Source organism: Anguilla rostrata, chromosome 11, assembly GCF_018555375.3.
Source record: "Anguilla rostrata isolate EN2019 chromosome 11, ASM1855537v3, whole genome shotgun sequence".
In the NCBI taxonomy this organism is placed as follows: Eukaryota; Metazoa; Chordata; class Actinopteri; order Anguilliformes; family Anguillidae; genus Anguilla; species Anguilla rostrata.
In genome coordinates, this window is record NC_057943.1 from 13951027 (window position 1) to 13963142 (window position 12116).

Below are 12116 nucleotides of genomic sequence, written 5' to 3' on the forward strand. Positions count from 1 at the left end.
GTCAAATTGACCGCAGTGGCATTTCTAGTGTTAACTAATTAAAACAACAAAAAAATAGGCTACTGTAGCTATTTTTCAAGTGGCACATTTTTTTTTTTAATTAATGTAATGAACCCTACAAAGAACAGTCCAATGGAACCTCGTTGTCTGTGTGGCTCCCAAGAAAACTCCACCCACAGTTCTTGGACTCCACCAGATTCAGCCACCGCAGAGGAAAAAACTACAATTCCCAAACTCTTTCATGCTAGTACATCTCTGGACAGTTGTGTCCTGGCAGGCGAGCGCCATACTGCGGCACAGCAGCGGTTCACCTCGTTTACGCAGTAGACTGTGTAGAGCAAACTGTGGGCACATTTTGGATATAAATGGAGGATGTTGTAGCGTGTGGGAGTGTTTGGAAAATATATTGTTAAAATGGCGAAGGACCAAGAAGTCGAGCGCATTGCTAAAAAGCTTGATAAGATGGTGAACAAGAAAAATACGGTAAGTATGCTAGCCGTACTAACTAGGTAGCTGACTTTACACGCTAGTTCGCCAAATACTCCAAGCATCCGAAATCGTGTATCAATCTGCAGGCACTATTTTGCCCATTGTGAGTTACATTTGTTTAGCTGGAAATTTCTGGAGAGTTCTGTTCTGGAGAGCAACGTTTTGTTGCATCACCTGGCTAGCTCTTGTTTTGAGTGTTAGCCACTGTTCGGCCAGGTTGCTAGCTATCTATCTATCAGCCACAATTAGGCCATTCTAAAATATTGTCATGCCGATTCTTTCTAATGGTTTAATGAACTCTTGCAATTATAAGGTTGTCAGACACATACGTTAAATTGGCTAGTCGATGAATTTTACTTTCATTTTTGCTTCTCGAACACAGTTTACTGAAGTGCTAATATCCACCTGATTGGAAGGTAGCTAATCGAGAATGACCAGATCAGTTGCAACACGGTGTTAGCTCATGGAGGTCCGAGAATTCGTTTTTTGTTATCACAACACCAGTCTTATTTGCAAGTATTTATTAGCCTGCTTACTACAACGGGCATCTGTCGTAGACGGCTACTATCCAACTGTATCGGTGCTTGCCACACCTTGCTTCAGGGAATGGGAAATCTCATCAATGATATGGGTAACGTTAGCATAAGTATATTTACCTATCTATGCAAGTTACTGTCCAAACAAACGTATTTAAACCGAAACATAAACGGTTTCACTTCAAACACATTGGATGGTTTTACTTTCGGTAGTGCAGAAGGCAGTTGTTGACTGGTTAGCTACTATAACATATATTGAAATTGACTGCAGGTCCCAGGCTAGATAAAAAATCACGAGTGTCATTAATCCCATCTCAGAACGTTAATTGCTCTCGTTAAATGTAGCCTAACGTTTGTAATCACGATTTGTTTTCATCTGCTTAGTCTCGTGGTACGCTACAGCTACAGCTGATGAGGTGGCAGCTGGTCCAGCTCCAGAATGGTCTTCCGTGACATCATCTCTGAAGGACCCCATAATGAGGAGGGATGCGCGTATTTTTCTCATTTTGGGGCAATATTTCAGTCTTTGCGTTTTGGAAATGAATGACACTTTTTTCCAAAAAAAAAGAAGAGGATTCTTCTGCAAATCTTTAAATAAACGAGTACCCCATTATACGACAACGCAATGGAAAATTCATGAAAATCACCGTAAAACCAGAAAATGCATAGATTTACTAGCATCTGAGCTCCTCCCAAAATTGCATATAATGATCTAAACGTGGTTAACACCATCGTGGCCAAAACGTTATCTTTTAAGTAACGAGTCGTATCAATATTTAGAATCATGATCGTACGCAAAATAAGTAGTGATTTAACTGGTTTAAGGGGCAGAGAACGTGGGCCAGCAATACCATTTGCTTGGTGTTGGCTTGTCTAGAGGGCGGCACGGTGGTGCTGTGGGTAGCACTGCTGCCTCACTGTTTGCATGTTCTCTGCGTGTCTGCATGGGTTTCCTCCGGGTACTCCGCTTCCTCCCACATTCCAAAGTCATGCAGGTAGACTAATTGGAGACTCTAAATTGCCCATAGGTATGAGTGTGTGAGTGAATGGTGTGTGCCCTGTGATAGATTGGAAACCTGTCCAGGGTGTATTCCTGCCTCTCGCCCAATGTACGCTGGGATAGACTCCAGCACGCCCTGCAACCCTGATCAGGAATAAGCAGGTCTTGCCAAATATAAACTGAGAAATTAGTCAAGAGCAGCATTGTCAACTTCTTGTACTGTATCTGACCAGCCTTAACAGTTTAGCTTTAAGCCTTGCATAAATCTTTATATCACCACCAGTAAAGGGACCTTGATCAGCCTTTGATTTGAGATCAATGCAAATATATAAATGCAGTCCATAAAGTATACACAGATATACACAAACAAGGAACTGTCAGTTTTCTGTTGCAGCCATGTTAGTACCAAACAGGCCTTTGGTGAAAAATCCATCCATTAAGGCAGTGTTTCCCCAATTCTTTTTGGTCTAAATGATGAATGGAAATGCTGTTTCCCTAGCTAAGTCAAAAATGGCAAATATTTGAATAGAATGCTTACAGATTTGCATACCAGAGTAGATGTTGACTATGATTGGCAAATGTTTTTTCATGTATTTTTTTCTTACTTTGTGATATGTTCTCATAATTTTCATTCATTTCAGGATGGGGCTATTGATTTGCTGAAGGAGCTGAAAAACATGACGATGTCTTTGGAAACGCTGCAGGTGAAATGAAGCGTATATTTACCGCAACGTTCAGCTGACTGCACCTCTTTAAGCCGTGGGTCTAAGGGTCTGTGTAAATATTATTTGCAGTCCACCAGGATCGGCATGTCGGTGAACGCAGTGAGGAAGCAGAGCTCCGAGGAGGAAGTGCAGAGTTTGGCCAAGTCCCTCATCAAATCATGGAAGAAGCTGCTGGGTATGAAAGCACACGATGTGGCTCCAGTTATCATTATTTTCTGCCAGATGCAAAAATATTTGGGGTGAAATGCATTTGTATTTTCAGGAGTACCTCTACTCTTTGTTGTAGTATCAACATGTATTACAGTAAGTACAGTGCAAATAATTGTCTTTGTGGGAGTCTCAGACTTTTATATTTGAGTGGCTTAAGCGTTCTGCTGTTTATGTCAATATACTCAATAACATACTGATAAATATAGAAAAATATTTCGTTAGTAGTTAGTTAAAGTGACTGTTTCAAGTTAACGGATAGGAAGGCACATAGCTATAACTCACACTTGACTGGAAATTATGTCGAATTATGTTGGTTTTGGTGCAAGTTGGTGTGCAAGGTTTAAATTTTTGAGCATGATCAAAGTGAAACCTTCATTGTGTTCTGTTTGGCTGTAGACGGTTCTGATGGCAAGATGGAGAAGAAAAAGGACTCTTGCCCCCTGACGCCATCCTCCAATGACAGCCCAGGGTCTAGTGATTGGAGGTGGGTGCTCATTGGCTACATACAAGTCCAGCATTTGCATTCATCTTGAATGTAGTCCATTAGCAAACTATGAGCTTCACCTCAAGTGGCTTGATTTTGGCTTCAAGTACAGTATGTGCCTACGCTTCAACTAGACACTGAAGGAAAGGTTTTTTTTTGTTTTTTTTTTTTCAAGAAAAAAAACATCACCTTCTTGAGTAGTATGACAGTATGGAAAGGAAAATGAAATGTAAAGGTGCCAAGTCTCTGAATGTCACCCAACCTACCCTCTCAAAATTTCTCAAATGTGGGGACAATGTCATGCAAAATTAGGCAAAACGAATGCAACCTAGCAAGGCCGATTTGAGCATTTCAAAAGCGTGCAATAATTGTCTTTAACGGTGGGCAGGCTTATCATAGAGCAACATTGCTACTTGATTGCTGCCAAATTGTTTAATAATGTGGTTAACACTGCTAATTTACTGTATTTTATGGTAGTATAACTGACAGGATTGTGTTTTGAGCCATAGATTTTCTACATAGCCGGAAGTGTCTTCCTCTAGCTAATGCCTGTATGCTCCCAATTTGTAAGCTACAGTAAGATGAGCAGTGAAGCTTGATATGTTCAGGAGGTTGCAGATTGTGGAGTTTGCCGCAATGTGAATTCTGATGAATATAATTGGGCATTGCAAAATGGGGGGTGGGGGGTTGCGTAAACAGATTTTAGAAACAAGCTCAACTGTGTCAGTGCTATGTCCCTCAAATTGATGCATTTTTATTCACACACATTCAGTCATTTCATACATTTGCTTGATTGCAATTTACTTCTAGGCTGTATATAGAAGGAGGAATATGGTGAATTTTCATTGAACTGTTCAAAATGCCACAAGTTGTTTACTTGTAAATATGAACCTTCAATGGCAAATATATATTAAAAAATCATTGTTGCTATATTTGGGGGGGGGGGGGGAATCAATCATACATGAATTTGTTTTTCCAGTAGCATTTATGTACAACATGTATCATAAAGAAGAAATCCTAAATGTATTTTGTCATAACAGTTGAGTAATTGAAAATAGGGCCCAAAAAACTTAAGTAGATCAATCGTTTTATAAAACATGGAATATTCTCTTGCATAACCTTATCGTAATTAAACTGTGAACCTGAAAATTAGGTTGCAGGCTTAAAAAGTATGTCATCTAGAGGATGCCGGTCTGACCCCTGCATTACTTGAATTACATCACATTACGTTACCACTACATCACTAGGCTCTGAGGGAGCTTTCCCGTGACAATTTGCATAACTTTTCAGCAGCCACTTTAGCCACAGGCTAGCTGGTTTCTGAACAGCCGAGGTTCCCTCAAGGCATGACTACTGGTGCCGGTTCAGTCGCGTGCTTGTGACTCATCTTGCTGGCGGTTTTGTGGCGCGGCAGTTTTAATTCCACTATTTTGACTGCTTCATCGCAGTGTTTCCATACAATGCGCTTCAGTGACTCAAAGGCCCGCGCGCTTCAGCAGTGCAGTGAATGAAGGCTTTGTTACGGATTCACGCCGTGAACCTTTCACAACCGCCGAGCGCATTGTGCACTGTTGACAGCTTCAAAAAAAAAAAAAAAGGAGTCAAACAAAACAGGTTTTGGGTGTTTGCGGCTCACCGTTTTCTGTTTTCTGTTTCAGTTCAAGCAAAACACAAGACATCCCAAAGACTCCCACCACCCCGACCACCCCCACCACCCCGAAGTTCACCACCTTTCCCCCAGCCCCCGTTACCGCCGACAGCGTCCGCACCAAGTGCAGGGAGCTGCTGGTGGCGGCCTTGCAGACGGATGGTAAACGCCCTGGCTCGTGCCTCTGTTCCTAAGTGCTGATCAGCTGGGTAGCAAATTAAGCTGTTTGTGCTTGTGGTGTTTCCTGTTCTGCTTCTGGTCTCGCACTGTGGGCAGTGCAGTGCAGTGCCACACTCGGCTTCAGTGACAGTTAGATGCTTAGAAGAATGTGTGTGCAGTGCAGTGTGTGTGGTGTAGAAAGACTGCACTTTTGGATGAAGGTGGCCTTGATGCCTTAATCTATCCTCAGGATCAAATGGTGAATGCCTAAGGATAAAGAGCAAGGGGAAATTTAGTCATTTAATGGTTTGATATCACCTACTGTATTTGTTTAAAAAAAAAAAATATTGCTAAAGAATATTATGAGCAAATAGAAAATAGTGTTTGTTATAAAGACGGAACAGAAAAAGAACTGACTTTTCTATTTGGATTGAAGTGTCCAAAGCTGAGGGTTACCCCTTAGAGAATCCTGTTTAAATCTCTTGGTGCGATGCGAGGGAGAGGAATGAAGGGGAGAAAGTACTGCCCGCCCACCCAGATCTTTGGCCTAGGATTGAACAGGTCTCTGCACCACAAGCAGGGCATTGTAGAGTCCAAAGTCTTAGGCATGCCTTCTGCACAATTGGCTAGAAAGGATGTGCCAACACTGTGGTCTCAAGTGGTGTCTGGTGTCTACAGTGCTCTGTTGTCGATTTCAACAGTGGCCACAGGAGCCTTTCTAAGAGTGGGTGTTTCTTTAAAGGATTTGTCCAATTTTTCCTTGGTTGGGTGTTGTTCATTTAGGCTATGCAGATTTGAGAAGTGTTGTGATAAAACTAATTTTGTGTTCATGTTTTTCCCTCTCCTCAGATGATTACAAAACTATTGGAGTAAATTGTGAGGACTTGGCTGCACAGATTGAAGATTATATCCTTTGGCTGGATTCACAAACCACTTCTAAGCATTAAGCCACTAATGTCTGAGCAGCTCCATTTCTTGTTTGACATTGAATTTGTGCACTTTTTTAAACGGTGAAGGATTTAACAATTTTCCCTTTATGGTCACCAGATAGGGACAGAGCTTCGATTTGAGTTTCGGTTTGATTTGAGTTTTATTCGGTTGGTTTTTAAAGATCACATTTAGCATTTCGGGGTAGGTGCCCTGATGTCTGATGTAGCCGCTGTCCGTGCAGCAGGGACCGTGTCTCCTGACGTGTCTGTGCTTTTGCATTGTCCTTGACGGGGGCTTCTGATCCACGCATCTTCCAGGACTTCAAGTCCACAGACATGAAGTACAAGAGTCGGCTGAGGAGCCGCATCTCCAACCTGAAGGACCAAAAGAACCCAGATCTGCGCCGGAACGTCCTCTGCGGGAACATCTCTGCCGAGCGCATCGCCACTATGAGCGCCGAGGTGGGAACTCCGCCTCCCTCCTGCCGTCGTCACTCCTTTTCTACCAATGCGCTGCTTTCAGTAGTGACATCACTGAGGAGTAATTTATCCCTATACTTTCTTCATTGCAAAACGTGAATTTGGTTGTTTGTGTAAATCAAGACCAACAGTGTTGTCCCAGACTTTGGTGCTCACCATCATTGGGACAGGGTTAATTTGGCTTTTTTGTGTTTTTATGTCTGCACGTTATGTCTGTAATCCTGTTTCCATAACTGATGTCAGTTTATTTTAGTCTGTATTTTCAACAAGAACCAAAGTCTTTGCTTCAGTATGAAGTGACGATTCCCTGCGTGCTTTTCTGTAGCAGTATTGTTCCCAGTCTTGCAATGTTAGCTGTTCGAATGGGTCTGCAGTTAAAGGTGGGAAGTGGTCATTTGCAGTGGACCTGTAAGGGTTAAATTTTGTGGCAGTGTGTACATTTTGGTTGTACGGACTTCTGTGCATATTTTGATACAGGAAATGGCAAGTGCTGAGCTGAAAGAGATGAGGAAGGCCCTGACCAAGGAGTCTATCCGTGAGCACCAGCTCTCCAAAGTGGGTGGTACAGAGACTGACATGTTCATCTGTGGGAAGTGCAAAGGGAAGAACTGCACCTACACCCAGGTACAGTCTCCTGTCCTCACATTGTGCACGTACGGTACACTGTCATAACTGCACCTGCTTCCAAATCATTCACCTCAGGAACTACACTCAGACCAGGGACGGCACGGTTTCTGCTGTCTCTGGTACGACCATGGATAGCAGGCAGCATCTTTCACCAGCCATGCTCTCTTTCTAATTCTCCCCTAGGCTGAATTCACACACACACACTGTCACATGCACCTAAGAGCAAAGCAGCACACAGACATGACAGAGCGGAACCTCTGTGGGCTCTGCATGTTACTGCAAGCCAGGTCACACAGTGGGGGCAGTGAGTGACGGTGGGAGCTCAGAGAAGTACTCTAGAGTCGGCTCTGGAAACCTTGCAGTCTTCTTTCTCAGCACAGCTGGCCTCGTATTGATTTTTTCTTTGCCAGATAGATTAAGGTTATCCATAGTGCCCTTGGAGAACTGAGTGACAGATGGCCCTTCGATGTACATCGAAGCACATGTATGTATTCACTGTGCGTGTGCGTGTGTGTGTGTGCGCTCATGTGTGTGTGTTTTACAGGTGCAGACCCGCAGTGCTGATGAGCCCATGACCACCTTTGTGCTGTGTAACGAGTGTGGGAACAGGTGGAAGGTAGGTGGAGCACTATACACACGCATCATAAAGGAACATGCTCACATCTGATCAAGTACACATAGGGACACGGCTAGTTATACATCATAGGAAATGCTTGTAAAGTGGGTCTGTTGCCAATGGTAACATCACGTGCTGGTGTACAAGAGGTTCTTGCCTGTCATCAGTATATTTATATATGGGTGGGAGGTAGAATACAGTACCGTCATGACTTTACTCCCTTTTGCACTTTTCTTACTCGGTTAATAGTGGAAATGTTGACTGCTAGCGTCCGTTGAATCACAGGAAATGCTATATGCTGGAAAGAGCGCAGTAGTGCTCAGGGTAATAGCTGTGTTTGCAGCAGCTTTGCATGTGTTTGTTCCTTGTTTATGTGTTGGATGTTCACTAGTGCCTCGATTCCATCACAGATACTTTTAGGACAAAAATTCACTGCAGTTCTTTAAGTAAATATGTAGTTATCTTTATTTTGCCATTTTCTTACTAATATATAGCGAGATTAATTTTTGAACATTCTAGAATGTACCTTTTAAAAATTCTGTTGTGCTTGGCAAACCATTATTATAATTTGGCATTGTTATGCTTCTAATCAAGTGTGCAAAGACTATTACAATGAACTACTGGAACTTGAAACTCGAGGCTGTTTTCCCCTGTTGCCGGATAATTCCCCCTGGGTGTTGGTATCAAAACGTAAAGAAGAAATGGATGATTTGAAAGCCCATCTAGTCTCCACTGGGGAGAACTGAAATCTTGGCCCAAGGCATGACACCGCCTCGCTAGTTGCTTTTGATTGAAACTGCCCAAACGAGTGGTTGCCAGGTTCTCTAACAAGCCGTGTCTTTGTTTGAGTTGTTGGTACAGCGCTGAATGCATGATGATGGGACGCTGGCTATTGTAGCATTCAGAATATCAAGCGATGAGTCTTACGTTGGAGAATTGGTTAATGAATTTAAATATTTATATAGCAACTTTACAACATTTGCAAAACATTAGCTATTCAGATTGCAGGTGACCTGATTTGTCTAATGTGGGCTAGCTAGCTAGCGTTGTTGTTCAATATGCATGTAGATTAGTGTTAATGACAGCTAACCTTTCTTCAAAAAGCCAGACTGGTGTCGACTCTTGTAACTCTAATAGACAACTGGCTACGCATTTTATTAGTGAGAAAAAGATGGGCATGCTCCTGGTTTAGGAGCGTTGTTGGCGGCGGATGTTTTAGACAGATGCAAACACAACCTGGCTCATGAACCGTAAAATATATTCAAAATTACAAATTCATAGTCACTATAATTTCTTTACTTTGAATCTTTCTCTTTTACTCTGCAAGCTCTGGATGTCTTAATAAATAAAAAAAATATATACTTGTCTATGTTAGAAAATTGCAAATGTAACCTTTAATGTTTGTTTTTATTTGATAGTCTATTGTAATATTTTTAAACCTCTAAGTGAGGTTCATAGCTGGTTAAACCAAATTACCCTAAACTGTACATTTGACATGAATGATATAGTGTTGTTTGCAAGCTACATCTATCTAGGAAATCTAGTTTGTACTGCTTTCCTCAGAAATAAATGTACACAATTGATTGATTACATCAAAGCAGAATTATATCTGAAAGCTCTCACTGAAAATACTTGTGTGGGATATTCTGTGGTGAACTCTGTTGCAAGCTCTGTTGTAAACCCTTTTCACTTGGAGCCTGTCACTGTTTCTGAAGTCTGTAAAGCCCTGGAAGGTTTAGTCGGTAAAAAGTCAGCAGGCCCAGACGATCTAGACCCACACCTCCTAAAGACAGCGGCTGATCTTATTGCAGAACCTATTCCATTTTTTTCTGTCTTACCTTTGTGATGTGCACCATCCACAGTGTGCAGAAATCTACTTATGCCCTTTCTATTATTTTGGATCCCTCAGATGTGAAGAACTATCGGCCCATATCTAAGCTCCCTGTCCTGGCCAAAGTTTTTGAATCCCTTGTGAATGCTCAATTAAAGTGGTTTCTGCTGGATAGTAACAGGTTCAGTCAGGGTTCAGGTCAGGGCGTAGCACCATAACTGCAGCCAACAACACTGTCTGTTGATCTGTCAAAACCGTTTGACTCTATAGATCATGGATTACTGCTGTATAGACTGGGCAACATTGGTCTTGGTCAGGGAACAATGAACTGGTTCAGAAATTTACCCTGCATATAGAACACAGTGTGTATTTGTAGATTACTATAAATCAAGCTTCTTAGAAAGCAACAGAGGTGTTCCTCAAGGGCCCGTCCTAGCCCCAGGTTTATTTTATGTTTTTATAAATGATTTGGGAAAAAGAGTCCGTACAGCCAAGCTCCATTTTTTGTGCTGATAATTATATATTCAAGTACTCCCTCCCTTACATTGGCAATCAGAGCCTTGCAGGTTGCTTTTCATTTCCATTATTGGTCTCAATCTAGTCCTGAATGCACAGATAACAAAATTCAAGACCTTTTTATGTGCTCGTTCGTGGCCAGCAGATTATGTTAATATTGATACTTTAAAGGGAGTGGCCTTTGAAAGTCTCATCCTTCTGCTATTTTGGTTTATGGTTGGATGAAAAGCATATTAAACCTCATAAGGAATCAAACTGAAACTTTTTTCTTTTGCAGCAAGCAATGCTTTTCTTTTAAGGCTAGACAGAAGCTTGTTCAAGCTGCATTCTTGTCTCGAATTGACTATGGTGACCTAATGTATATGCATGCTGCCTCCTCCCTGCTAAGAAAGATTGTGTTTACCATGCTGTATTTACATAAGAAGTTACACATGTACATCTTTATATATAAGACCATCGCTGGGAAGCTTCCCCGCTATCTTTGTAGCCTGCTTTGCTTTGCCTCTAGTAGCTACCGGACCAGGTCCACGAGAGGGCTTCTTTTCAAAATAGCTAAAATAAATAAAGGTGAAATAAAATAATAAAGCATTCTTGATTTGCGCTGCATAAAATAAATATACAATACTAGCTCCTAGGTTGAATAATTGAACACAATGAGTACAAAAATCCACTGTGTTTTGATTTGATAAGTACACTAATTGTAGTATAGACAAGTTGAAATAAAGACTTGCATTTCTCTTCTTTTCTTCCTAGTTCTGTTAAGGTGTGGAAGAGTCCAGATTCGTCCTCAAGCACTCACATGGATAGCACCGAAGGTTACTTAGTTATAATTGCAGATTTCTTTCTTTTTTTTTTGTACATAAATAATACATTTAGAGTATTAAGCACTGCATATATTAATAAGTTAAGGTTGTTAATTTTATTTTTAGTTGTTTTTCTTACTAAGAACATGAAATCTTGTAAATATTTTGTTGATATGATTACTGTAACTTTAGATCTGATCATGTAAGGTCTTGTTTTGGGTTTTTCGCGGGTGGGGGGAGGGAGGGGGGCATTTTCTCAGAACGGTTATTTTCCACTCAACAGCAGGTGCTGTTCACTGGGGTATGATATGAAACTATGAAGCACTGCAGTCTTAACTTGCATACATTACCTATGCATTTCTGTTGTGACCAAATGAGCATGAGAGTGTTCATGCCAGAATGCAGCATTGTGCAAAAAGCAGTGAAATGAGAATTTGGCAACTAAAACTCTGTTTCGCCTCAGCCCCTTTTCAAATAATACAGAATGGGGGAAGGTAGGGGCCAGAACATAGAGGGTTTTTTTATTTTTTTTTTATTTTTACAGATTTATAATTTCTTCGCTATACATTTCATTTTTACTTTTCTTTGAGGGGTTCATGAATTTCATTAAAATTATGACATAAGCTTGTAAGTTGCTTTGCACGCTTCTTTCTTCATACGGTAGTTAATGAATACAGTTGAGAGGGCTTGTGAAAAATAACAGTAGCCTTAACTAGAAAGGGGAATCCTCTTCTCTAAAGAAATAATTGCCTCACACTGCCTAGCTGCAGTGTACGCTATGGAGGGGGTTGACAGGGTAACACTAGATGGGAAGTTTGGAATTTGCTTCTTAGACGCTGTATCATTTTCTGTGCAACTGTATTTCCCCTTCTTCCTTTGATATCCTAATTTATAAAGTGTATGTGGTAATGTTGTCCCTTAACTTATAGGAAGATGATCACATGTGGCAGCGTGATAGGAACAAAAGCATTAGTTGAAACTTGAATGCATCACCAAGAACCTTTTATTGGTTGTAGATATGTACTAGATCACTTGTCTTATACAAATTGGCCACAAGAGGGTG

The 12116-nt window shown here is 41.3% G+C and overlaps 1 protein-coding gene across 1 annotated transcript; it reads left to right on the forward strand.

Moving 5' to 3' along the window:
* The first annotated feature begins 235 nt into the window (after positions 1-235).
* On the forward strand, positions 236-11684 carry tcea2 (transcription elongation factor A (SII), 2). The gene is made up of 10 exons (XM_064298070.1): positions 236-483; positions 2667-2729; positions 2820-2925; positions 3357-3444; positions 5103-5254; positions 6101-6157; positions 6488-6642; positions 7138-7284; positions 7832-7903; positions 11004-11684. Exons 1-10 carry the CDS (start codon positions 415-417, stop codon positions 11010-11012), a joined length of 918 nt encoding a protein of 305 aa, XP_064154140.1. The 5' UTR covers positions 236-414; the 3' UTR covers positions 11013-11684.
* The last annotated feature ends 432 nt before the right edge of the window (positions 11685-12116 follow it).

What these genes read in the sequence shown, in the direction of transcription:
- tcea2 (XM_064298070.1), top strand. Translation starts at nt 415, where the DNA reads ATGGCGAAGGACCAAGAAGTCGAGCGCATTGCTAAAAAGCTTGATAAG. An exon ending in GGCGGCCTTGCAGACGGATG is followed by an intron (nt 5,255 to 6,100) that starts GTAAACGCCCTG and finishes CCCTCTCCTCAG; the next exon opens with ATGATTACAAAACTATTGGA. An exon ending in TCGCCACTATGAGCGCCGAG is followed by an intron (nt 6,643 to 7,137) that starts GTGGGAACTCCG and finishes ATTTTGATACAG; the next exon opens with GAAATGGCAAGTGCTGAGCT.